The sequence below is a fragment of the Chionomys nivalis genome, chromosome 14 (genome assembly GCF_950005125.1).
Source record: "Chionomys nivalis chromosome 14, mChiNiv1.1, whole genome shotgun sequence".
NCBI lineage: Eukaryota > Metazoa > Chordata > Mammalia > Rodentia > Cricetidae > Chionomys > Chionomys nivalis.
Genome location: NC_080099.1, coordinates 25,569,576 through 25,597,061, shown reverse-complemented (window position 1 = coordinate 25,597,061; position 27,486 = coordinate 25,569,576). Strand labels below are relative to the sequence as shown.

Here is a 27,486-nt window from a genome sequence, read left to right as displayed (position 1 = left end):
ACAACCCTTTAAAGGCCTCTTCTCTCTTCTCAGGATCCCCTCAAACAGGCTTGTTAGCTCCCCTAGTAACGATTATTTTGCCAGTTGTCTTACTTCTCAGTGTACTCTACAAAAACACTTGTGTGGTATAATAATTGTCATGCACTGTCTTGTTGAGAATTTTAGCCAGTCTGTCATTTGTCATTTGATACATTTTTGTCATCTTTTTTCCCAAGATGCTCAATTTATGTGCTATATCTCATGTAAATGTGTTTTGATTGTCTCACATAACTTTCTCTATGAATGTACCACTATTGTAACTGTATTTTTAAATAATGTGCATTAATTGGTTTAGTTAATTGTAATAATTGCATACATAGCTTGTGTTTGGCTTTTATTCTTCCTAAGGAATAGGATGATAATGAAGTCCACTGTGTGTCCACTATCATGCAGTTAATCAATTGACTTCCAGCCTAAGGTTCTACCTTATAAAATAAACTGATGCCTAGCATTCCTTCTTGTAAATTCCATTGATTCCTATATTTATCTTTTTGTGTATTTATTCTGTATGATTATCTCATTATTACATACCAGTTGTTCCACGGATTACACAATGCAGATGGAATACATTTACATAGCTGCAATCAAGTCAACTCTAAACTCGGATGATGTGAATAGAGCAATATTGTGCCTTCTCTATGTAAATGCATTACCTTCCAATTTATTTTGTCATCAAACAAGCAATTTTTCAATCAGTGCAACTTGTGCAAATCAGCCCTTAGAATATGAATTAAATCACTTAGCATATATTTTAGTGCCCAGCCCCTCTCCCTGAAAAAGAAAAAAAAATGGAGAAAGATTACATGAAAGCAGATTTGTCAAGAGGAAAAGTAATAAATGAGTTGAGCTTCAGTCTGAGAAAAACGAATGTGCGGCAGAATGATGGCACACGCATGCGATCCCATCCACAGGAGCTGAGGCAGAAAGATCCCCATCCAAATACCTCTCTGTGCTGCATAATTAGACCGCCACTCAAGAAAGTGTGCACGTGCTGTGTGCACGTGTAGGCGTGTGTATGTGTGTGTGTTTCTCTGTGTCTGCATGATTGTAGAGTAAAATAAATCTATTGGCAACATACATGATTTTGTCAAGCACAGAAACACAGTATCTGCCAAACTACTTTATCTTTGATAATTGTCCTAATTTTTTAAGAAACCCAACTCATACCCACACATTTGAAAAGTAAGACATTTTAGCAGAAAAGGTCACTTATGTTTCACTCCCTCACAAAGGGACACAAGTTTGGTGGGCTGACTCAAGCCAGCTTGACATGGGTCTCGCTTCAGCTACTGGATCATTCTCAGCATTGGAGCCCTGTGGAGCTGCTTCCATTTGCTCTAAATCCCCCTCTAAGGAAAGTCAATTTGCTGGTTCTAAGATGACACCATGTTTTTCTCTATGAAACCACAATCATTTAATGGAATTCTGGCCATCCTTAATAACCCCAGCACCGTTCAGAGTAAGATACATTTGCTAAAATAAGATTTTGATGAAACTATTGTGAAGGATTGAAATGAACCAATTAGCTGGTTAAATAGTTAATAACCAATTAGCTAGTTGCCATTCAATAATTAAACTTATAATTTGATAAGAGAACGATAGGATAGGAAAGCATTGTAGTCAACATAGGTTATGTGATCTGGCTGGCATTACAATGCCTTACATAAACCCAAGATACCCTAGAATCTGGATGTTGTGTGAGGATGGAAGTGATCTGAATGAATAAACCAATGGAAAATTAACCCAGAACGTGTGAAGAATTAGCCCCTGGTACCGAGGAGGATATGCTATTCTTAATGAAAGCAGAGCAGTGCCTTTGCCATAGTAACATTTGAGCCGAGTAAGAGTTAAACAGCAGAGAAGTGAGATTGAAGGAGGGAAGGACAAAGTAGAGGACAAAGCTTATTGTATAAAGGCGTTAAGAGGAAAAGACATAAGTGTGGCTGGAACGCAGAGAGGGGGAGAAAAGAAAACTCTTTGTAGAAAAGTGGAAGTGACGACTCCTGACTGCTTTGGTCTATGATCACGGATGGCCCAGGCAGGGAAGGGAAGCCAAACAATCATACTCACTTGTTCCTCGTGCAGAGCAGCTTACAGACAGTTTCCAGAAGTCCTGGGACAAATAAGTAGATATTGAAAACAAAGGTCTTGTAATTTTGGACCATTATATCTTCTCTGAGTATACAAGAAAGACAGGTGTGTTGTGATCATAGAACTTTGGAATCTGAAGCAGGATTGTTGTACGGGACTGCTCGTTTGTTCCTGGTCACCCAAACCAAAATAATTACACAGAAACTGTATTAATTAAATCACTGCTTGGCCTATTAGCTTGGGTTTCTTATTGGCTACCTCTTATATCTTAAATTAATCCATTTCTATTATTTTGAATTTTACCACTAGGCTCATGGTTTACCTGCAAGGTTCTGGCAGACTCTGGGGGGCAGGCGTCTTCTCCTTTGGCAGTGGCTATGTGGCATCTCTCTGACTCTGACTACTCTCTCTGTATCTCTTCCAGCCTGACTATATTCAGCCCTGCTATAGGCCCAAAGCAGCTTCTTTATTAACCAATGGTATTCACAGCATACTTAGGGGAAGCCCACATTACAGGGTGATCATAATTTTGAGATCAACTTGGCTTAGACAGTGACACCCTGTGAAAGGAGAGAGAGCAGAGCAGAGAACAGTAGTCATTTGGAATGAAATACTTGACATAACATCTCTACTTTCCAAAGACACTTTAAGAATGTACTGATTGTGTTTTAATTTTGTGGTACTATGTTGTAAATGACATTTTTACTTATTCTTCTATAATTTCATGTATTCTGGTATTCATTAACCTTCTCAAGTCCTCACAGAGTCTCCCCTGCCACTCTACCTACCTAACTTGCTATTTTCTCACTTTCACTGTCCTTAAAAATTGGGATCTAGTTTGTAGTGACTGACTACTCCTTTACATGGAGCCTGCCCACAGTGTAGTTACAATATGAAGTGCCACTCCATTGAAGAAAACTAACTTTCATTTCATCCAGCAGCAATCATACTTCTTTGGCTATGAATGGGTCCTCCTGCCTACCTTCTGTCCTGCATGCTGGGATTTTGTCTGCCTTGAGCATGTGTAGACTTTGTGCATGTAAGTTCCTATGTGCGTCTGCTCTGCTCTGTCTGTAAAATACTCCATTCCTGAAGTCCCCACCTTCTCTGCAATCATTTCACTTCCTCTTATGTATAGATACCCCAAGTTTTGAGGGCAGGGATATAATGAAGGTGTCACATTTAGGGATGAACATCTCAAATTCTTACTCTCTACATGTTGAACAGTTGTGAGTTTCTGTGTTAATTAACATTTACTGCAAGAAGATTCTTCTCTGATCTTGGTTGAATAAGGCACTGATATATGGATACAGCAGTATGTCATTAGGAGTCATTTTGTTGCTATGTTCATTTAGCAGAATAATAGTAGTATATTTTCTCCTAGGGCCCAGGACCTATTGAGCCTCTGAATCCTGGATTCATTGACAATGTCAGTTAAGAGTTACATCTCCTTGGGTCGGCCTTACGTATAATCAAAAGGTAGTTGAGTATTCTCATAATGTTCTTGCTACCCTTATATCAGTGGTCATATCGATTCAGTAAGTTTCTTACTGTAGGTTGCAGAGTTCACAGCTGGGTAAAGTTGGCTATTTCTTTTCTCTTCCAGTAGCTTGCATAGCACGTTCCAGCACTATGAATTCTAGCCAGTAGGGATGTTTCCAAATGAGTGTCATTTAGATTTCTCCATGTTCTATGATGTAAGTATGTAGTGTTGTTGGCAATAGGGTTTTACATCAAGTTCTGGATGGCAAGTGATGGCATTGATTTGGGGGATTAATGTTTAGGTGATCTATGGAACCCCATTAGCCAAAAACTTAAAAAGAGGTAATCCATTCTTGTAGTGGGAGTTTTATTTGGTAGCATATAATCTGTAGTTGCAATATTGTCCTCCTAGTATGGAATGACTCCAGTTAAACCCCTTATATCGATATGTGCATACTTTAGGAAGCTTCTACAATAGTAGTTTTCCATACGGCTTATTCAAAATACCTTTAGTGTGGGTTATTACAGGAAATTTTGTATGTTAATATTCTATTAAATCTGTTATGTTGGTTATACTTTTATTTTTCACTAGAAAGTATTTCCCAATATTTTTAGAAGAAAAAAATACTTAACCTATGTTGGTGTGGGAAGTCTTTCTATGTTTTGCTTTTATCGGTTAATGAATAAAGCTGTTTTGGTCAGTTGCTTAACAAAGTAGAGCTAGGTGGGAAAACTAAATTGAATGCTGGGAGAAAGAAGGCGGAATCAGTGAGACACCATGTAGCCCCACCAGAGAGACTCGCCAGACAGAACTTTAACCTGGTAAGCCACAGGCATGCGGTAATACACAGATTAATGGAGATGGGTTAGTGTAGGATATAAGAGCAAGCTAGAAATATGCTTAGGCTATTGGCCAAACAGTATTGCAAATAATATGGTTTCTGTGTGATTATTTCATTCCCCAGCAGCTGGAAACAAACAAGTGGCCTCCTACTATACTATGTTTTTGTTCCTTACTTACATAGTATTTTTTCATTTTTGACCATGTGATTCTAGTGAAAATTTATATCTTTAATATATCTAACATAAATACATATATATATTTATATACATTTACATATGTGCATCAATATTAAGTGTAGACTGAGTATGAGACATAAGGTAAGTATAAATATGAATTTAATACTTTCCTTTTTAAAAGCTAATTGCATTGAACCTAGATATGGATTCTTAATTTAAAGTCACTTATTTATGTGAAATATTTTTGCAATGAATCAACCACTTGAGATTCATGTAAATTTTTCATTTTATTAAATAAATACCCCTATAAATACTACATGAAATAAAAGTGTTCACCAATATTTGTAGCAATAATATTTGAACAAATGTAAAAATTCCTATGCTAGTGGGATATGTAATGTATACTTTTACTTGTTAATAAAACACAGCTTTAGTCTGGGTAAGGCGACACAGAAGGATCTCTGTGAGTTTGAGGTTATCCTGGTCTATATAGCAATTGCAAGACAGCCATCACTGCATAGTAAGACCCGTCTTAAAAAAAGGAAAGAAGGAAGGAAGAAAAGAAAGAAGGGGAAGAAATCCAACCTAATAAACATAACCAGCATTTGACTCATATGATTCACTCCCAATTACACTTCGTCAACTCCCATTAGCTTTCTCTTGAGATTCTATGCTGTTTTTGATTGCTAAAAGTACTTCATTTATTTCTTCTGGTCAACTGGAACAATTAGAAATTCTTTTTGTGTGATTAGAAGATAATTCTGTTTACTGAGAACTAAATCACCCATTACTCTTTTACCATACCTAATACAGAGAATGTCAGACAGTGTAAAACCTGGTGGGTCTCATGAAAATGATTTACTAATCTTTGACATAAATTATGCCTTTTTGTTGTAATAACCTCATAAATTAGAGCCTGTAAGAATAAACTACACATACTCCCTGAGTAAAGATGGATGAACACAGTTAGAAAGATTAAATTCAAAGTGACTCAAATTGTGTTTTTACTTCCAGAAAACTTGACTTTCAGATTAGACATCACTTATTTTTGGTTACTATCATCTTGGAAGGGACCACTTGTTAATTAGAGTTTTATTGCCATCCTTTGTGGCCCTGTAGAAGTCTACAGCACCATAATTAGGACTTTTCTCCTAAGGAAAACATTATAATAGACACCCCGCCATGCTGATGCTATTATAATTGTGTGTTTAGCTCTAGAGATCATTATAATTTATCATAAAACTTTAATGTTAATAAAATCAGCTGGAAGCAGGCCCTACTTCTATCCTTGATTACACCATAAAGGACTGTATCTTAATTTGAGCCTTCCCTTTTTTTATTATATTAAGTTAATGTTCACAAGTTTTAGGGATATCAGGGGATATAAGCACCATAGCTTAGTACATCACCGAGTATTGCCCATGACCTGTATTAAAGAAAAATCACCAGGGCCTGGGTTAAACAAGCGAGACCTTATTCAAGACTGTTACAATAAGGAGAAAAATAGAACTCAGTTTCACTGAAACAAAAGTCATGGAAGTTGTTGGGGGAGTTATTTGTTTTATTTGGTTTTGGTTTTTCCCCACCTTTACACTGTAGAGCATACAGGATGCTTTTCTATGCATATACACAGTGACTTATTTGTACTAATTTTGAGTTTTTGAAACTATTAAATTATAATAACATCATTTTCCTTCTCCCTTTCTTTTTTCCAGTCTCTCCCATGCACATCTCCTTGCTCTCTCAAACTTATGGCGTCTTTAATTTTCAACCACAAATACACTCTCACTTTCTCAGACACACAAACACACATTTTAAAATACATATAAATAATTATACACATACATTCCTAAATACATAAGGAAATACATACACATACACATATACATATATATATGTATATGTATATATATATATCCATATACATTCCTAAAGACATAAATCTGTGTAATGTTGTCAGTATGTAAAAGTTATCAGGGCCAACCATTTGGTATTGGGTAACCAACTGGAAGGGCTCTTCCCTGGGGAAGACCATTTCTTTCTTATTTTTTCTCATCTCTCTGTAGTTCTTTACCTAAGATTAAGGCTTCAGGAGGTTTGCGCTTCCATATTAGAATGTCCGTTGGTGTCATAGCAAAGTTCTTGTTTAGGCAGCCATGTTGAGGAGAGTTCATGGGTAGCCTCTTTGATGAATACACCAAGCATGGGGGCTCGGCCAGAAACCACAGTAGTTTGACATATGAAGGAGTTGTCCATGGAGGAAACATGTTGGCATCAGCACATCTCCAACAACCTGTAAACTGGAATTTCAAAGGACCGGGGTATAGTAAAGTGTGTTTTAAAGAAATAACGAAGCTTATTTCCTTCACAATTTTCCAAAATCTAATATTGCAAAAATCTTTGACTTTGTGTGTGGTAAAACAGAAAGTCCTGAATGGCTCAGTAAAAGAATTTATATTTTTGTGGTAAGCATTGTCTACATACATGTCAGATATAGAAAAGTGTTAGTCTTCAAATCTAGGCTTCGACCTCCCATGTAAATGATGAGTATGATAACATTAGGAAGAAGGATTCAAGTTCAACTAGAGTTCAGGGAATAGGCAAAGAACATTCCAGCATGTGATGACTTCTATAAGATCAAGTGCAGAGCCATTAATTTAATGAAAATGTAAATTCAGGGCCAATTGCCTTCTCTTTTTAGAATATTTCATTTTGGCTGTAGAGTTTTATTGGTATAAAATGAACACAAAATGTCTCTAAAGGGTTGACTCATGATATCAAGTTAGAAAATAGAAAATATTAAGAAAGGAAGGCTATTAAAATGGCTACAATTTTAAAAATGGGTTATTGTGTTTTAGACATTCTGGTTCCTATATTCTTTACAAATATTCTGGAGTGCATTCAAACTAATTTTAAGTATTTTACAAAGTATCAGACCTACCTACTAGGAGCTGGTCAGCTAGAAAAGCATGTGTCATTTAGAACAACAAGCACAGTGTGATCAATGAGCAGAATGACCACCTGTCAAAAATATTCAGCTGCTTAAAAATGTGTGTGTGTGTGTGTGTGTGTGTGTGTGTGTGTGCTGTACTCTATCTCACCCTAGGCAGTTCCACAAGGGCAGGAATTGTGCTTTGTTTTTGTGATTTTCCTATTTGTAGTAAATGATACCTTTAGAAACTAAATAACTGTGAGTGCATGAATGACTATAGCTGCAGGAGAGACAGGCAAACTGCCAGGAGTATTGTTTCAGGACAGGTGTGCAAATGAAAGTACAAACTCAAGTTCACCAACTGCTCAATAAGATCACCAACTCCAGGGCAAATTGTTGGTCCAAAGAAAGCTAACAGACCAATGAAGGAGGCTGTCAACATCAAAGACCATCTTGCCCAGTTTTCAGGTGTGAGGTTTATGGGGGGAGTCCTGAGAGGCATGTCAGATGGGCAGGTACTAAGGATGTTACAAAGATGAAGTGCACTGCATTTTTCAACTCATAAAGCCATACCGTTAGTTGTATATTCTGTTATGTCTAAAGAAAGATTACAATTAGAAAGTCATATGACTCTTATCTTTCTAGTCTCTTTTCCAAGAAATAGTTCTGCAGTGAATTTTTTTTTAAATGTTAAAAGCATCTCTTTTTAGAGGATGGTATAAAGAAAGAAAGACAACAGTACCAGTGGCTTGGGGGACAGAGAAAGGCGTTTTTTCTCCCTGGAAGGAAGAAGCCTCTCCTGTAGGAGATAATAGAATACAACTTTTCGCAGAACATTTTATCCTCTTAGATGCTGTGGTGGTCTGAACGAGAATGGCCCTCATTGGCTCATATGGTTTTATAGTTGTTCTGCAATTGGTTGAACTGTTTGGGAAAGATTTAGAGGTATGGCCTTGTGGACATGTGTCACTTGGGGCAGGCTTTAAAGCTTCAAAAACCCGCATCATTCACAGTTACCTCTGTCTGGGGTTTGTAGATCAAGGTGTAAGCTGTCAGCTGCTATTCTAACACCAGGCCTACCTGTTTGCTTCAATTCTTCCCACCTGATGGTCATGATCTCTAAGTCTCTGGAAGAAAACTCAGAGGTGTTTTGTACAGATAAACTACCAGGATACCAATGCTATATGCCTCTGCTGCCAGACAAAGCAAATCAGTGGTGCTGAAAGTTAACTAAAAGCAAGTTGAATTACAGGGTTTACCTAAATCCTCTTTCGATAATATTCAGGCAAAGAAGTTGGAATAAATTGTCACCTTATCATCAAATCTCCTATCTCAATCAAATCTCCTATCTCATCTTTTTTATGTAGTCTACATTTATGTAAAATAGAATATTTCTACTGTAGCCTCAGCAGCTTTATTCTTTCACCCCCTTTCTCCTTGTCAGTTCCATCTCTTCCTCTCCCAGCACACCCCCTTTTCCCTTCATTTTTCCCTACTCCTTCACTTCTTCATCTGAGGCAGTTTCTCACCATGTAGTCTCACTGACTTAAACGTCCTGGGAGCTAGAATGTCAGGCATGCACTGTCACCCCACACTTGACTTCCATTATCTTTGCGGACTATCTTCTGTGTACATGGTCCTACAGTGTATTTTCCTAGGTGTCTTACTTCATAGTACTTTAAGTCTGCCACTCTGAACTGTACATCATGAACACAGAATACTTGCTTTACAATCTTGAAAATAAATCTCATTTCTATTTCAGAATGTATTTTAACATAAGCCTTTGTGCAGACACAACTGCACATAGGCCTGTTGGCATTGGATAATGACCCTCTTTCTATTTGTTAGGAGGTGGTACATATTGTCACTCCTTGTACAGCACTTCAAGTTTCCTTAAAGTTTATTAATGATGTTTACCAGAGACTTACCAAGTAGCAAAAACTAATAATGGAAGCAATATCTGCCTTCTCTATTTTAACTCTTAAAACCCATTGTCTATTACTTCTTATGGTGGGCACTAACTATTTAGAAGAAAATGAATTCACTAATGAAGACAGACATTATCTTAATATTACATCAGTCACTAGTAGGTATATGTTTACAGAGTGGCACCTTGAAAGCACTTTTTACCTCTTTTATTGTAACTTGTAGGTAGATAAGAAGTTTAAAGGATAAAGTAAATGGGAGGTTTTGCTTCACAGTTTATGAAGAAAAAATTAAATGTCTACTGGAAAGTAAAGTCAGTGGGTGTCATGAATGTTTTCACAAGCTATTGTGGGCCATGACTCAATTGCAGCTTATAGCAATTGGTAATTCAGATATCAACCCCCCTGAGAAATTTTTATCTGATGGAGGAACCCTGCCAGTCAGGGCCTGCAGAGCTATTGACTTTGAAAACTGTAATTTTGCTTGTGATAATAGCTATGATATCTTCAAATTACCATGCATTTTCATGTATGTGTGTATGCAATATCATGATTACATCTCAATCTTATGGACACACATATATCTGTGGGTGGTCAGGAAGAGGACTTTTCTTTTAAATATATAATTTTGACATGCAGAATATATACTAGGACATGCTTCATAATTAGATCCATTTGTCCACCAAGCATTGCAGACACTTAAAAACCTGTCTTATTCCTTTTACTTTGACTAACTGTACATAGATCATTTTTAACTCAGCGCAAGTTCAAACTAGGCTAAAACCTTTTTGTAAATAGATTGCAAGTTAAAAATGTTAGAGTTATATACATGATCAGAATCACAGACGTCCAACCTAGGTTGCTACACAAAGCACCCTAAGAAAAGCATGCCAGTTCTTCACTTGGTAGTCTGCTAACCACAGACCTGTGTCTGAAAGTTTGTCATCGGGTATGGTGTGCACCCTGGTCTGGTCAGTCTTATTCCTGAATCCTTGAAACCCTTGTGTTGCCATGGTAAGTGGTTCTACTCCTTATTTGTTTACCCTAGGAATGTGCTTTTGACCAATGAGAGGTAACTCTTGTAACATTTTTATCACTTCAAGGCTCCTGTAAGGGAGAAAGTTTGGAAGCTAGGTGGAGAAGAATCAATGAGGAATTAGAGCAGGAGAGTTAGAATAGAAGCAGAACAATAAAGTAACAGCACACGAGTGAGAGATTTGTTTGCCCTCAGATACCCTAAGTAAAAAGTACTCTTTCGCTTGCTGTAGCATCATCATATGTGAGCCCTGAAAAGGGCCTTGGTGCAGGACCCCAAAGGACATCATTATTTTAGATAACCAATTATTATTTCTAACCGTGTGTCAGTAAGTATGTATATGACACTACTGGATGTGTGTCAGCTAAGTAAGGCATAGAAATAATAGGGCAAGTTCAGTTACTAATTTTTGTGACCATGATTGTTTCTGGGTTTACTAGAGTATTAGTTCACTTCTATTTTTTTGTGTGTGTGTTCATAATCTTCTTTTTTTATTAATTTATTTATTTATTAAAGATTTCTGTCTCTTCCCCGCCACCGCCTCCCATATCCCTCCCCCTTTCCCAATCAATTCCCCCTCTCTCATCAGCCCTAAGAGCAGTCAGGGTTCCCTGCCCTGTGGGGAGTCCAAGGACCTCCCACTTACTTCCAGGTCTATTAAGGTGAACATCCAAACAGCCTAGGCTCCCACAAAGTCAGTGTGTGCAGTAGGATCAAAACCCAGTGCCATTTGCATGCAAACTTCAAGAAGTCATTGTTTTTTATTGCTGAGTAGTACTCTAATATGTATATATTCCATACTTTCTTCATCCATTCTTCCATTGAAGGGCATCTAGGTTGTTTCCAGGTTCTGGCTATTACAAACAATGCTGCTATGAACATAACTGCATGTACTGGCTTTGTGGGAGCCTAGGCAGTTTGGATACTCCTCTTACTAGACCAGGATGGAGGTGGATGGTCTTTGGACTTCCCACATGGCAGGGAACCCTGATTTCTCTTAGGGCTGATGAGGGAGGGGGACTTAATTAGGGGAGGGGGAGGGAAATGGGAGGTGGTGGTGGGGAGGAGGCAGAAATCTTAAATAAATAAATAAATAAATAAATAAATAAATAAATAAATAAGAAACCCAGTGCCATTGTTCTTGACTTCACAGCAGTCCTCATTGTCCGCTATGTTCAGCGAGTCCCGTATTATCCCATGCTTTTTCAGACCCAGTCCAGCTGGCCTTGGTGAGTTCCCAAAAGAACATCCCCATTGTCTCACTTCTAACAGGATAGTTTTAATTAATAAATGGGAAAACTGTTTCATTAAGCTAACAACAGATCATAGTAGTTGCCATATTTTCAGTAGATGCACTTTAAGAACTGCAACAGTGGAAACATAGCACTACAGATGTTTGTGTTCCACGATCCCGTGCTGTTTTCATCATAATAAATGCTCAGCATCCACTGTGTTGTGGCATAAGCACAAATTTCTCTTTTCCTTCTTTTTTTTTTTTGGTTTTTTGAGACAGGGTTTCTCTGTGGTTTTGGAACCTGTCCTGGAACTAGCTCTTGTAGACCAGGCTGATCTCGAACTCACAGAGATCCACCTGCCTCTGCCTCCCGAGTGCTGGGATTAAAGGCGTGCACCACCACCGCCCGGCTTTTTTTAAATTTTTTTTTTCTCTTTTCCTTCTTGACAGTGCAATGGGTAGGTTTCTTTCTTAGCCTATCTCTTAACAACTTCTTCATATTTTCCCCCTTTGTTACTAAGTCAAAGTCCTTTTCATATAAAGGAATTGCTTCATGGCTGCTTTTTCTTTAACTGCCATGGCCAGGATTACTGCTCTTGTGCCTTCTGCCTGTTGTCAAGCACAAGTGCTATTGAAGACTAACATTACAAAACCATGAGGCTTCATCTCATAATCCAGATAGCTGCTGAATGAGAGGCAAGCTGGTGATACATACAATGTGGCTCTGATGAACAGAGGAATGATTGCTATCCCAGAGAAGGACATCATGAAATTTCATCACGTCACAAAAACTTATCAATTTTTTATTGTTTTTATATCCCATTTAATATTCTTGAATTGTGGTGGAACACATGAAAATTCAAAATGTGTAAAATGAAGCCATTAATAGCATTATTATGAGTTATTAAAAACAGAAATATGATTAATTGGATCATCCCTTTATGGCCCTAACTCTTTGTGTTTGCCTGAGGTATCAGATGTTCAGAACATACCTAGTTGAGAGGTCTGCAACAGTTATTGATTGTTAACAGTTGTGAGATATTTGCTGTGTGGCTAAAGTATTTTTGTGCAGTATTGAATATATACTATGTAGAAATCTTCATATCTAGGCGTGTCTGTGAGTTACCTTGCTTATAATCTGACAACTATTTTTCTTCTAAAGTCTTTTAACTTCTGAAACTAAAATGGCTAGAACAATAAAATGAGATCTGTTTCAATGGCATAGGGCACCCATGTGAGTTCATAGTTTGGATTTCAACCAAGAATGAACTAGCTAGTTAAACAAATGGCAAGTTCTCTTTGAAACTATACGAGTTAGCACAGGCCTCACCCTGAAATGGATCAGGGTAACAGTATTTGAAGGGATTCTTGGGTGCAAGTGGCTTCATAACTGTGTGGTGAGAGCCACAGCTCAGGTGTCCTCAGAGCTCTGATATGGCTGCCCAGCAGTACTGCTGTTTCTTGCTCTTTAAAGCGATCCTCTCTCTCATGGCTCTGTCTGCTTGGAAAGGTATCTTTTTCTTTCTTTGAGATATAAGGTGGGAAATTGAACTAAAGGTTGAAGAGAACCTTTTCTGTTGTTATTTTTTAGGATAGAAATCTTGCCCATCTACACAACTGACCCAGATGTAAATTCTTACGGCAAATTTTAGTCAGAGCGTGGTGTGAATCTCTTCCAGGGAATTAGAGCACCATGTAAAATAAATGGAGCTACTTTTCACATTTATAATGTACAGTTCAGTAATGGCAAGGGCATTCACATGTCACATATCAGATCTCTAGAATCTTCCTTACAAAACTGGGTCACTGTATCCACTTTGTATCAGCTCTCATGTCCTCTTCCTCCAGTTCTTCGCATCTACTATTGTTGCTGATTGTATTTGCTTAACCAGATTACTTTAGATAATTCCAATATGTGGCTTCATCAGCTAGGTGTGCATGCATGTGTGTGTGTATGTGTGTGCATGTGCATGTGTGTGTGCTGGCTTATATCACCTAGTACCGTATTCTCAAATTTAAACCATGGTATAGCAGCCACATGATTTCAAATAAAAAAAATCTAAGCTTTTGTGACTTTAAAATGATATCAAAAAACACAAATGACTTTAAGCAAATTAAAATCATAAAAAAAAAACATGAAGAAAGTGGATAGGACTGAAAATGGTGCTGCCTGCTTCACATTTTTCAATTTAAAATTCATTAAAAGTGATGGACTTCCCAACTCAAGAAATACAAAACACTGGCATGATTACATGTGCAGCCTTTGGGCTACAGCTTCTCAAAATCTGCTTTTCTATACTGTGTTATAACCTCTTTTAAGAAGAGAAAAAGTATAAAATACTTTATTTCAACTTTTTAATTGTAGTTATTTTCTTAGCTGTCTGAGATAGTGATGGATATGCTCACATATGCTCATAAAAACAAGTGTCTGGGATGGTTATCTGTGGGCCTGTGTTGTTGTTTGCTTTTCTTTTTGTTTGTTTTGTCAACTCTAGAACCTCAACTGAAAAGAAAATGCCTTCATTGGGCTGGCCTGCGGGGCATTTTCTCAGTTGGTGATTTATATGAAAAAGCCAGCCCATGTGGGCAGTGACATTTGTGGACAAGTGGCCCCAGAATGTATAAAAAATCAAACCGAGAAAACCAAGAGGAGCAAACCAGTATGCAGGGCTAACCCACAGTTTCTGCTTCAGTTTCTGCCTCCAGGTCCCTTTCTTGAGCTCTTGCCCTGACTTCTCTTCGTGATAGGCTGTGATCTGTAAAATGAAATAAATCTTCAAGTTGCTTTGGTATTTCATCACAGTAATAGAATCCCCAACTAAGACAGCATTTTATAGCCTATAATTAAATTTCACAATCAGCACACTGATATCTGCTCACCTTACTCAACTCTCTCAACTTGTTGTGTGTGTGTGGGGGGGTCCTCATGGTTTTTTGTTCCATGCAATTTTATTCTATATTGCACAGTTAATTTTAAAAGCAGAATTCATAGATTAATTGTGCTTATTCACAAAGTACTATTATTTTTATAAATCTCTATAGAAAAACAATAGTTTATGTGAAAAGAATAAATGATGTGCGAAGGGCTTATTTTGTTATGCTTACACTAACTCAATGATTTTGACTGTTTCTTTACTGTATATCCTATGACAACTTTAAATTGTTTCCTATAACTACAGAATTAAATAATTTTTTTCTAAAATTACTTCTTATGATTTAAAGTCAAGCTGTGCCTTCATTGTGTTTTTTTCCCATAGAGAAGTAGGACACACTTTATGCACATTCCTGTTAATATTTGAAGACAGCACTTAAGGAAGAATAATAGCATTAATTGGAGAAACCACTATTCCCCTTAGGACTTCTATTTTCTCTAATATAGTAAAATAAAAGAAGCATCATTAGGCATTTTCATTAGGGCAGTGGTACTCTCCATTTAGTCATTAGTATTATATAACTAAATCACAGCAAATGAAATAAGTTTAAATATTCACAGAGCAAATTATGAAGTCTTTAATACATAGTCACGATTATGTTTTACACTGTGTTAATGATTCATTATTGTCTTGTAAGCCTTCACAATCATTCTAATTGTGGACTAACCACTTCCTAGTATAAGAACCCCTCCTTGCCCCTGTTTTCCTCAATTTTATATTAAAGAAATATATGCAAATGCTTGCAATTTAGAGGATTATTTCTTTTCAGAAAAGCGTTGTGACAGCTGAGAAAAAAATCAGCAGAATGAAATGCTTTCTTGCACAAATAAATTAAGGGATATTTCTCCTTATTAGAGAAAAATTAATGTCATTGCTTGTCCTTAATGGAGAGCATCAAAGATATTCAGAGCCGGCTTTCCCAGTCATGGCCATCTCTCATTTCTCTTTTATTTCACCAAAGACTTCATGATATGAATTGTCAGTTTGCTGGTTTTCAGGTGATAAATCAAATGATATGTAAATTTTTCTAAGGAAAATTTGACCAGGCCATTCTTTTTCCGTATTTGAAACTTTCATTAATAATGTTAGAAAAAAGCAAATGTCTACAGAAGCGTGTATATTCAAAATGTGATTCCTATCGTAATTATTATATGGCATGTGCTTTTCTAAGCACTTTAGACAAACCTAGTTAATGCTGACAGTGCTCTGCAGGCTACATGCTTTGACATACATGTTTTAAGAGTGTTTAAACCAAAGCATTGTGAAGTAAGGAGTCTGTGCGAGTCCACACGGTTCTGGTTCTTCGGCCTCAGTGCCAGGTCCATCCCTGATGGTCTAGCTTCTGTCTAAGTGCTCATTTGCAAGGTATACTCACTGACTGAGTTATGGTGAGACAAACAGATAGAAATAGGTCTTTTCTTCAGAACATATAAAATTCTATATAAAAGAAATAGCAAATGTTTCTAGACTAGACTAAGAGGTCAAAGCTATTAAGAAATGCAAGAGGAGAATTTCTGAGTTCTCTGGGTATTGGAATCTCTACTACATGGTTCGTAAAGGTGACCCTATTTGTGATGCTTTTTTTTTTTTCTGACAGAATGTAAGAAAGTGAAATGGGAGGACTGACTGGGGAACAGAGGAGAAGATCCCTGGAAAGAAAGTGCATGCACTCCTTATAGCAGAAATGGGTGATGGAAATAGTTCTTGTACATGCTAGGGCCATTTTCTAAGTTTAAAAACAACATGAACAGCAAAAACTATTACTTCTTTCAGAACTCTTTTAAAATGTGTGTTGGCAAATTCACCCTTTCCCAACCCCTCCCAGATCCATAGCTATCCTTCCCTACACACTCAACTTTGTTGTTTTTGCTTTTTATTCTCACTGCAATGCCTTTTAAGTCAAAATTGTTCTGCCCATATAATCTTAGATGTATGGACTTTCCATTGGAGTGTGATCAGCTCCTCAGGGCTGTACTCTTAAATCTATCTCTTTTTTTCCCACCAACTATCAGTTGTTAGTAGCTATTTGACAAAGGGTAGAACGTGGTGCTCACCTCCCTCTCATGTTGGGATTTGGTGACATGATCTTGTATACATCTCGTGCATGCCTTTATCACTGTGAGTTCGGATGTGCAGCTACCTGTGTCTGGAAGATGCTCTTTCCTTGTAGTCATCCCCCACCTTTGGCCCTTACCCTATTGAAGATACCAGAAAATGGAAATATCCCCCCATACTTGTGGACTGGCAAGATTAATATTATAAAAATGGCCATCCTACCAAAAACAATATTCAGATTCAATATTCAGATACCTTTCCTAGGAAGTTTTCTAACAAAACAGGTGTGCCAAATGTTTATCAAAATTTATATGTATGCAATTAGTTATTGGTTTAAATTCACTTATACTAAACCTATATGCAAAGTGGTCGAAACATCATGCACGGCTTTGAGATTTATAATGAAAAGCAAAAGACTGCCTACTTTTTCCCAACTAAAGATTTACTCATTAAACTCTTTTTATTTCTAAGAGCCTTTTTTTATTTTACATCACCTAGTTTTTATTTCTTTATCATAACCTCTTTTTCTCATTCTCTCAATTTTATAAAGTTGTTTGATAACATTTTTTTTCTCTGTCTTATCCATTTAGCCATTGGGTTTATTTTTTTTCTCTTAGTTCCTTTTCATTTAGAAGGATTTTTCAAGGATTTACCGATCTTTATAAATGAATTCAAAATTAAATTATTTTACAACATTTGTATGAGCTTATTACGATCTTTGTATGAATGGACTGGTCATCACCTTTTACAGGAAAATTGCTAAGAAAAGCCAATTTTTCTGTTAATCATCCAGTTGGATTCCCATGGACAGGTTTGTTAATCAAGGTAGAGCCTTTTCTCAATCTACACAAATACATCTTGCTCATGTCCCCTTGTAAAAAACAAATAATATCTTCAATCATGTACATATACACATACATATAGTTTCCTCTCACCAACTTCTCCATGATAATCAGTTTAATTTTGCTTGTCTTTCATGTCCCTGTTTTGACAGTTCCTTCCTTTCTCTTGTTTTTCCTCTGTTGGTAAAACAGATCGGCTAATAGTTTTCTGAGAAATGAGCTAGAGATATTTTTTTTTGAACTAAGGACATGGCTTTATTATCTCCTGCTGTTAAGACAGGCAGTTCAGGGTTGACATCCTTGTTCCATCAAATTTTGAAACAATCATAACAATCATCTTGTTTCTTTTTTTCTTTTCTTTTTTAAGAAGTCCAAAGACATTCAAGTTCCTAAGCTTTTTCTTTCTCTTCTCCTAACAGACTTCCAACATACTCTCTTATACAGGATCTTAAATTTTCATTGATTTACATGCCATGAGTTAGTCCATTTTGAAGGTTTTGGGAAGTAAGCCTTTATAGTTTGGAAAGACCAGCCCTTTATCTGTTGCATATGGGGGTAGTTTTCGTGAATGATTGTGTTGATAGTTCTTTGCCTGTTTCTTTTGTTGATCTTCTGAAATGACTCTTATCCGGCTACATACAGACCTCCCAGGTGGACCTGTCCATTTTTTAAACTTGTCAACTGTATTTTACATTTTATGTCTTTTGTTTTAACTTTCTAGATTCTTTAAATCACCCTTAATTCCCATCTCTTTTTCTTTAAATTTAAATTTCCACTGTTCCATTTAATTTTTGCTGTGTTTTGTATATGAGCAACCTTGGTTTATATATAGATAGAAGTGTAATGGAGCATATGATGTTATATATATATATCCGTCAGCATGACCTTATGTTACAATAATAATTGCAATACCCCTTTTCATCCTTCTGATGACAGTTACTTATTTTTTCTTGTTTATTTGTTCCTAAAGTCTGTTTCAGTAAAGATTGCTGGTGTCTTGGATAGAATGTTTAAAATGAAGGGCAATGAAGTCTGCAGAGATAGCTCACTCAATACAGTGCTTGCTGTGCAACCACGAGGATCTGAGTCTGGATCCCCAGCTCTCTGGTAAAGTCCTAGCAGAAGCGCATGTTAGCAAACCCGGAACTGCGGGGCTCAGAGGCAGGAGGATCTATTTCTGATCATATTTTAAGAAATGAAATGTATATTAAATGAGGTGATCAAACTACATAAAGATAAAGACCTCCCCATATCCTAGCCTCTAGTGCGTATGTGTATTTGCATGAACATGTGTAAGTCTGGGTAAAGTCTAAATATCTAGAAAAAGAGACCCTGTGAGTAACACTGGGTCATGAAGGAGGATGATGGGTGGACAAAGGGCATGGTCCATAAACAAGGAAATGAATATGGGGCCTGGGAGCTATGGAAGGGGGTGGAGTAGCAGAGAGTATGCAAGGCAGGGGAAAGGATCATCACAAGGTACACCTCTTTAGGAAATGTCCCTATACTAACTAACACATATGCTGGTTGGACTCAGGGAGTTAATAATAGTAATCGAAAGATACGAAGTTAGGAGGGAAACATGGTGTGTGACAATAGTGAGGCTGGAGGTAGGGACTATTGAATATGTATGATCAAAGGATGTTGTGTAAATGTATTTTTAAAGAATAGACAAAAGTACCCCAATTATTATTTATTCCACCCCCCCCCCCCGTGTGTGTGTGTGTGTTCATGCACACATGTGCTTGTGAGCACAGAAACTTGAACAGGGAGGTCAGAGGACAATGGACTACTTGCTGGAGTCTGTTCCTACCTTCTAGCTTGTTCATCGTGGTTGGCAGCAAGCACCTTTGCCACCTGAACTGCCCCTCCTGCCACAAAAACACTACCTTGAATCGTCTCTTTAGTGTGTCTCCTGGTATCTTACACTTGCAGTCACTCTAAGGGATCTACCTTTTTCCATTCTTACTTTATTTTCCTTTCTGTGACAGTTTACATTTTACGTTTAAATCTACAGACTGATGTCTCCTCTCAACATCCCATCCCTACCATCTTATATTTCTGCTTAGTTTGCTAAATGTTTTCCTCAGTTCCATAGCTTATAATTTTTTATGGGCTTGAGGGAGGTGGCAGTTCTTTATGTTGGTTTTTCAACTTGGACTTTGTATTTGTGCTTTCTTAGAAAAATGACTTGTCTCAGAAAGAAATACTTTTAACCATGCAAGACATTCACCTTAGATTTATCTTGGAAGTGTGTTTGAAACAGTTCTATATTTGCTAATTTCAACAAAGACAAGACATTGATTTTCTCTGCAGCCTAAAATTACATCTGTTCCATGGACAAACGTCCCATGTCTTTCATATCTCCCATGCCTCTGTGTTTTCTATTTCTTTGAAATAGATGTTGAATCCAGGGATTGACTCTACCTGAGTTTTTCTTGTGAGTATCTGCACCCAAGTTATAAACTGAGGGCTGTGTACTCAATATTTTTAGACTATTTCTTTTCCTAGCTCTCTGTGAACTCTGCCGTCTCCAGGAATTTTCACCAATGGCATTGCCCTGCGTGGCCTTCTGTGACCATTGCCCTGCGTGGCCTTTTGTCACCAGTTGCCTCCTGATGGACTTTCTCATCCTCAACCACTCATGGAAATCCCCCACATTTTCTTTGTGACCAATATATTTTAAATTGGAGTTGGTTGTATTTTCTTTTCAACATTATTCTTTTTAAATAAATTCCAGTCTGGGAAATCTTTATTTTGCAGTTGTGTGGCCTAATGGTATCTAGTAAACTGATACAGTTGTATAACCATTTTAAAATCTCATAAATCAGCTTTCCATTATTCTTATATTGACCTTGTATCTATTTAAATACCCAACTCCTTCCTGTATATCTAAAGGACTGTGAAGATTTTCTTTTGCATATCTATGATCATTTCATAAATTATGCAAACACTGTTTCCATTACTAATAAATTCAAAGGCAGAGGGAACTTAACATAGTAAAGTGTTGCAATAATTCATATTAAACCATTTCTGGACATCTGTTGTTTCTCATAGCCTCTCGGACACTGAGGTTGTGGGTGACTTAAACCATTTTTACCATTACAATTGTGATTATGTTTTTATATCATGGTGCTGCCACAAAGTCAACTGATAATTAAAATAAAACAACAAGCAAATTCAACTATAAGTTGTATATCACACCAAGCAAGCTCCTATAATTTTCAAGTGTAAACCTTACATTGTTTTCTCAGGTTTGCTGTATTCCATATGTAATATGATATGTACCTTGTTGTTTTAACTCTATTTTCATTGTTCTCAATAGAGTTCTAATTAATTAACTCAATCACTCTAAACTTTAATTTGGTGAAATATTCGCAATGTCCTTTTTTTAAAATTTAATATGCCAATAGTACATGAAGTACTTAAGCACTCACTCTATGTAGCCAAATTTCAAATTCTGCCTTGATGAGCATGAAAATAAAGGAATGTTTTAACTGGGGGTGCAATCCTCCTTCTCTTAAGAGTCCTAATTAAAAAAAAAAAACACAATTTCAAAATAAAGTTGCTGCGTCCTTGAATAGTTATTTCCATGTAATTATTGTTTACTAAGGACTCCCTATTAGATAGCTACAATGTTAAAAAGTCATGCATGCTTTTATCTTAGTTAATGCAATTTCAATAAGCATTGAAGTAGTTGGCATTTTATCTTTGTACAGAAGAGACAAAGGATTAAACAGATTGACTATGAAATTCCCTAGACAAGACAAAGCCCCATATTCAAAAACCTATGTGTACGTTGAAAAACCGAAATGGTCCTGTACTTCATGCTATACATTACTATGCTTGTAGTGCCCATGACCCCACAAGACAGTACGTGAGCTGGGAACTAAGTTGGAGACTTAAAAACACATAGACAGACACACGAGAGTGACATGGGCCACCCTTGATATAAGAATGCCAAGTTTATTTTGCTCAGGGGAAGCTTAAATAGGGCTCTGGCCATGCCCCAGCTCTCAGGATCTTTCAGCTGCAGACCCACCAGCCTGCCATCAGTGTCTGTGCTCAGAGCAGCTGCAGGCTGCTCAGAGCAGAGGAAAACAAGTTGTTTTGCTCAGAGCAGTTGCAAGCATAGGAAAAACAAGCCACTCACAGGGAATTCAGGGTCCAGGGTCCACAGCCCCCAATAGCTCCCAACAATACTTAATCTCTGTTGGTTCTGAAGTATACCTCTTAGATTAACTGTCCAACCTTAATAATAAATTTAACCTCTTTAAATATGAAAGTAAAATTTTGAACAACAATCTATATGCCTCTTAGTAAAAAGTATATTGAAGATACTATCATAATTACTATATTACCTGAAGTATATATAAATGAGCTGATTTTGAAAATGTTTCTTATCCCCTACTAGATACCAAATGCTACCAAATAAAACCACCAGTACAGGAATGTATTACCTCCTTTTGAGTCCTTGACTAATAGGGTCTTATAGAATCCCCAAATGCTGTGGTTACCCTCCACAACATGATGGTAATATCCTGTTCCTGAAGACGTCACAGGCTTTCAGTATAGAAGATGGAGAAATCTGCCTTGGCCTCCACAGGAAGCTTTCTTTCTCTGCTAGCATCCATAATGCTAGAAGGTACTATACATGCTGCCAAAGGAGAAAAGTAATAATCCACCTCACCCTATGAACCTTGTGAGCTATAATCATAACTAGTCTGCAAGATATACACACTGGTACAATAGTGGCACATGTTAGGGGAGTGATAATCACTTTGCAATTGAATTTAAGGCCACCACTGCGAGATGAAACACTGATGTTGTTAATGAGATCAAAAACCTGAGACTAGATAGGTTAGGTGCCCAGGGGAACACCGACTACTATTATTCTACTAGATGAACATAGCTATACCATAACTCCCGATGACGTATTACCATGCTCATAGATCAGCATCTTTCTCAGCCCTCGCTAGAGAAGCTTCTTCACTCGGTAGATTTTATTCGTGTGGATGCGGTAGAACGCTTTTGATTCCTGTCATAGGAAGAAATGTGAGTTGAGCATTTGAATGCTGATTTTAAAAATATGTATCTTCACTTACATTTCTGGGTTAGTAAATTCATTACAGACGAGCTGAAGGCTTTCCTGGTTCGGAGGCTGTAAATCATGTCTAACTGGATATAACTTGAGATGAGCAGGTGTAAGTCAGCTTCTTACCAAGCACTTCCTTAATGAAGCTGGTATACTAGGACACTAAATGTTCAAGGCTCATCTGGCGAAGAGCCTATTCCTGCCATGCCAAGCAGTAGACCCGTTTTACTCTTCAGCAAACATCCTCTTAGAGATACCCATGGCATGGTCACTGTACCTCTTTCCTTCTTAAGGGTCTCCTAGGGGGTTTTGGAAATATTTGAATGATTTGGGACTGGTTTTGGGAGAAATAAAGATACAAAATACTTGAAAATATATAAACCATTGGTTTACAGTATCCCCCACACATACCCATGTGTCTGGCATTTGTTACCTGAGTCCAAGTTGAATTTAAAAAAAAAATGTTGATCTAATTAGAAGCAGAAAATAAAATGGTTGTTAATAGTAGGGTTGAGATAAAAGTTTCACTGACACGCTATGGTCAAGGGCTCTACGATACAAAATGGAGGATGAGGTCAATAATAATATAGTGTGCTTGGAGGGTGGATTTCATGAAATGATACCTATGATATAGCAAATATGCTAATTAGCTAGGTTTAATTACTCCCACTATTTTTGAATACTTTAAAACCTCATATTATATGATAAATACAACTTTATCTGTTTGTTTTAGAAATAAAACTTGTTAGTTCATATAAGTATAATTTTATAAAGCTTATTAACAACAAAGTGCCTTGTTAGTAAATATTTATTAAATATTTTCATTTAAATGTTTAACTATCATGCTCGTTTTCCTTTCCATCTTACATTCTGGTTGCCTTTACTTTGCAGATGCAGCAGCTGTTCCATGAAAACTATGAACACAACCGCAAGGGTTACATCCAAGACCTTCACAACAGCAAGATCCACGCGGCCATCACACTTCATCCGAACAAAAGGCCTGCGTACCAGTACAGACTGCACAATTACATGCTCAGCCGGAAGATCTCTGAGCTCCGCTACCGAACCATCCAGCTCCACCGGGAAAGCGCCCTCATGAGTAAGCTTAGCAACAGCGAAGTGAGCAAAGAGGACCAGCAGCTGGGGGTAATGCCCTCTTTCAATCACTTCCAGCCACGGGAGAGAAATGAGGTCATCGAGTGGGAGTTCTTGACCGGGAAGCTGCTTTACACAGCTGCAGAGAACCAGCCCCCTCGCCAGAGCATCAACAGCATCCTAAGGACAGCCCTGGATGACACCGTCCTGCAGGTAATGGAGATGATCAACGAGAATGCCAAGAGTAGGGGCCGACTCATAGACTTCAAGGAAATTCAGTATGGCTACCGCAGGGTCGACCCCATGCATGGGGTGGAGTACATTTTGGATCTGCTACTCCTGTACAAAAGGCACAAAGGGAGGAAACTGACAGTGCCGGTGAGGCGCCACGCCTATCTTCAGCAATTATTTAGCAAGCCTTTCTTCAGAGAAATGGAGGAACTCGATGTCAACAGCTTGGTGGAGAGTATTAACAGCGGTACTCAGTCATTATCGTTCATCTCCAACTCTCTAAAGATACTCTCTTCTCTTCAAGAGGCCAAAGAAATGGGAGGGCACAATGAAAAGAAAGTACACATTCTTGTTCCCCTTATTGGCAGGTACGATATTTTCTTGAGATTCATGGAAAATTTTGAAAGTACGTGTCTCATCCCAAAGCAAAATGTAAAGCTGGTCATCATCCTTTTCAGTGGGGATTCTGGCCAAGACTCCAACAAGCACATTGCGCTGATACAAGACTATCAGAATAGGTACCCTAAGGCAGAAGTGATGCTGATTCCCATGAAGGGAGAGTTTTCCAGAGGTCGTGGTCTTGAAATGGCTTCTTCTCAGTTTGACAATGACACGTTGCTGCTATTTTGTGATGTCGACTTGATCTTTAGAGGAGACTTTCTCCAACGATGTAGAGACAATACAGTTCAGGGACAACAGGTATATTTCCCCATCATCTTTAGCCAGTATGACCCAAAGGTGACCCACATGGGAAATCCTCCCACAGAGGATGACTTTGTATTCTCAAAGGAAACTGGATTTTGGAGAGACTATGGCTATGGAATCACCTGTATTTACAAAAGTGATCTACTGGGTGCAGGTGGATTTGATACCTCAATACAAGGCTGGGGACTGGAAGATGTAGATCTCTACAATAAAGTTATCCTATCTGGCTTACAACCCTTCAGAAGTCAAGAAATAGGAGTGGTGCACATTTTCCATCCAGTTCATTGTGATCCTAACTTGGACCCTAAGCAGTATAAGATGTGCTTAGGATCCAAAGCAAGTACTTTTGCCTCAACCATGCAACTGGCTGAACTCTGGTTAGAAAAACATTTGGGTATCAGGGACAATCGAACTCTCTCCTGACAGTCCAGGCAACACTTGCCTTTAAAGGGGAGTTTACCTCAGTGTTGGCTGTTATTATTTTTATTTTATTATTGTTATTTTATTGTTATTGTTATTGTTGTTGATATAATTTTATTTTGTTGTTCTGGTCTTAAAGTACTCTTGGTTGTCTTCCAAAGGGTGTTTGTTGACCTCAAGCAAGAAGAGTCTGAAGTTCACTGATATTCCACAGTCAGAGTTCTACTGAAGTCAATACATGTATTACTTTTCTATAACTTGCTTTGAGATTGAGTTAAATCATGGCAATCAAATGGCCTTGGAAGCTCATTCGTCACAAGAGACAGCTTAGAAGAATGTTCTCTTAGGGCTTAATGATGCAATATTGACTTTTTCTTTTGTTTGTCAACTTCAATGTGATACAAATATTTACTGGTGAAAGGTACCACAAAAGTGCTTTATGCTTCCTATGGGGAAGGGACTCTGTGACATAAACTTGAGTTTTGTAATTTATACAAGGACTTAAATATATAGACAATAATTTTCTTCATCGTTAGAATTTTTAAAGTAAATGAACACCTATGATTGTATGTTTATTTTTTAAGAAAAAGTTTTAAAAATTGAGGAGTACTGTTCCACGAGCAACCGGTACTGGCTACCCTGGTCTTACAATGACGAACTCCTCACAACTGTCTGCTATAAATGCGAAGGAACTTTATTTTCTCAAGGAAATATGATTTAATGAAATATTCATGTACATTTTAGAGGCTTTATGAAACAATGTCCTTCATTTGCTGGCAAGAAGATAAAACATGACAGAACCTGTTTATTTATAATAAAACACAGGTATAACCGTATTGTTTTTCAAAAACATTGACGAAGCTCTGTTGTTTCCTTTCTGTCTTATTTGATGTAATTTCTAGGGTGGTGTTCACCAAAACATTCTGGCTTCCCTAGATGGGAAAAATACCATGGGATCATGGGAAGTGCATTGTGTTCTGCCTTACTCCCAGCCTTCATAAGTGATTCACAAGAATAAATTCTTAATTCAGTAATCCACCATCTGAAAGGAGACTACTCTCTTCTCAGTCTCTGAAGACTAGGACTTGTCCAACCACAAAAGAATCATTCAAAATCTGCCTTAGAAAGTATATAAAAATAGAACAATCCTGGGGGAAATTATAAAGAAGATTAATTTTATAATTATGAAAAAAACACCTAGGGAAATATCTCATTTCTCACTACAGTTTTTCTTTTAACTGAGTCTATGAGGTCATTGCTAGAAAAACTGTCATATTTAAGAAATGTAGGAGAGAATGAATACCTATATACTTATGCAAGGAAGTCTCATGAAACTTGTTCTAAAAAATCATTCTGCAAACAGGTAACACATGTACACAAAAATCAAACAAAATATTTCAACATTGGCAAATCTCTGGCTTTCCTGCATTACGCCTAGACCTTGCTGGTGCTGACCAGGCCATGTGTGTCATCATGCCTGTCTTCAACTTCTGATGAAGAAAAGGTTTATCTTTTACATTTTACCCTTATGAACAAAGTAAAGAAAATGACTTTCATTTTTCACCAAAAACAAGGACAATTTTCATCAGAGTCAGCTGGAGAGTGAGTCTCACAAATGGCTGGCATTGTTTGTGACACATGGCCACAAGGGCACCAAGCATGAAGGGTCCTAGCCTGGTAACAACCCCTTTTACTGAAAGTCTTCCCAGGTCTTCAAAATAACATTACTTAGTATTGAGCAAAACAGGAGAGAAAGTTCTCTGCCTAAACATATCATCTTAATCAGTTTAAGTACACCAGAAAGGAATTAATGACATTTTCACTTTTAAAATGTTTATCTTGACAGGGCCAGCAATTTAAAATTGATCTCTGCTCTTATGTTTCCCTGGGCTTTCACAATACTTATTTTAATAGCTTATTTTCTTACCTTACGTAACTTAGCTCTTGTGCACATTTTGTTTTCTTAAAAAGGGAAATGTATGAACATTTAGTCATTTATTTTGGATAATTATTATCCATTGATCATGGCTAGTTAATGTTTTAGTATTTGAGTCTATTTTTTAACATAAATGAGTGATGAAAGAGGGTATTAGTGAATAATAAACATAAACACTGCCTTCCAAACACTCTACGTTGTAGAGTTAACCAAGGGCAAAGCAGCATTTCAATTATTTTCCTTCTTTTATTTTTTTGACTATAATATAATTTCATAATTTTTCCTTCCCTTCCTTTTCTCTTAACCCTTTTTCTCTCTTTCAAATCCCTGGCCATTTCTTTTGGTTAATTGTTGTTATATGCATATGTCTTATATTCATATACTTCTAAATATAACTTGCTCAGTCTGTGTAAGG

At 37.3% G+C, this 27,486-nt stretch overlaps 1 protein-coding gene across 1 annotated transcript in view; it reads left to right on the top strand.

Annotated features, from left to right (window-relative positions):
* The window catches only part of Chsy3 (chondroitin sulfate synthase 3), a 212,929-nt gene extending 186,966 nt beyond the window's left edge, over positions 1–25,963 (top strand). The window contains exon 3 of the mRNA XM_057789287.1: positions 23,576–25,963. Coding sequence (XP_057645270.1) covers positions 23,576–25,138 — 1,563 coding nt within the window. The 3' untranslated portion in view covers positions 25,139–25,963. The remainder of the gene's footprint in view (positions 1–23,575) is intronic.
* The last annotated feature ends 1,523 nt before the right edge of the window (positions 25,964–27,486 follow it).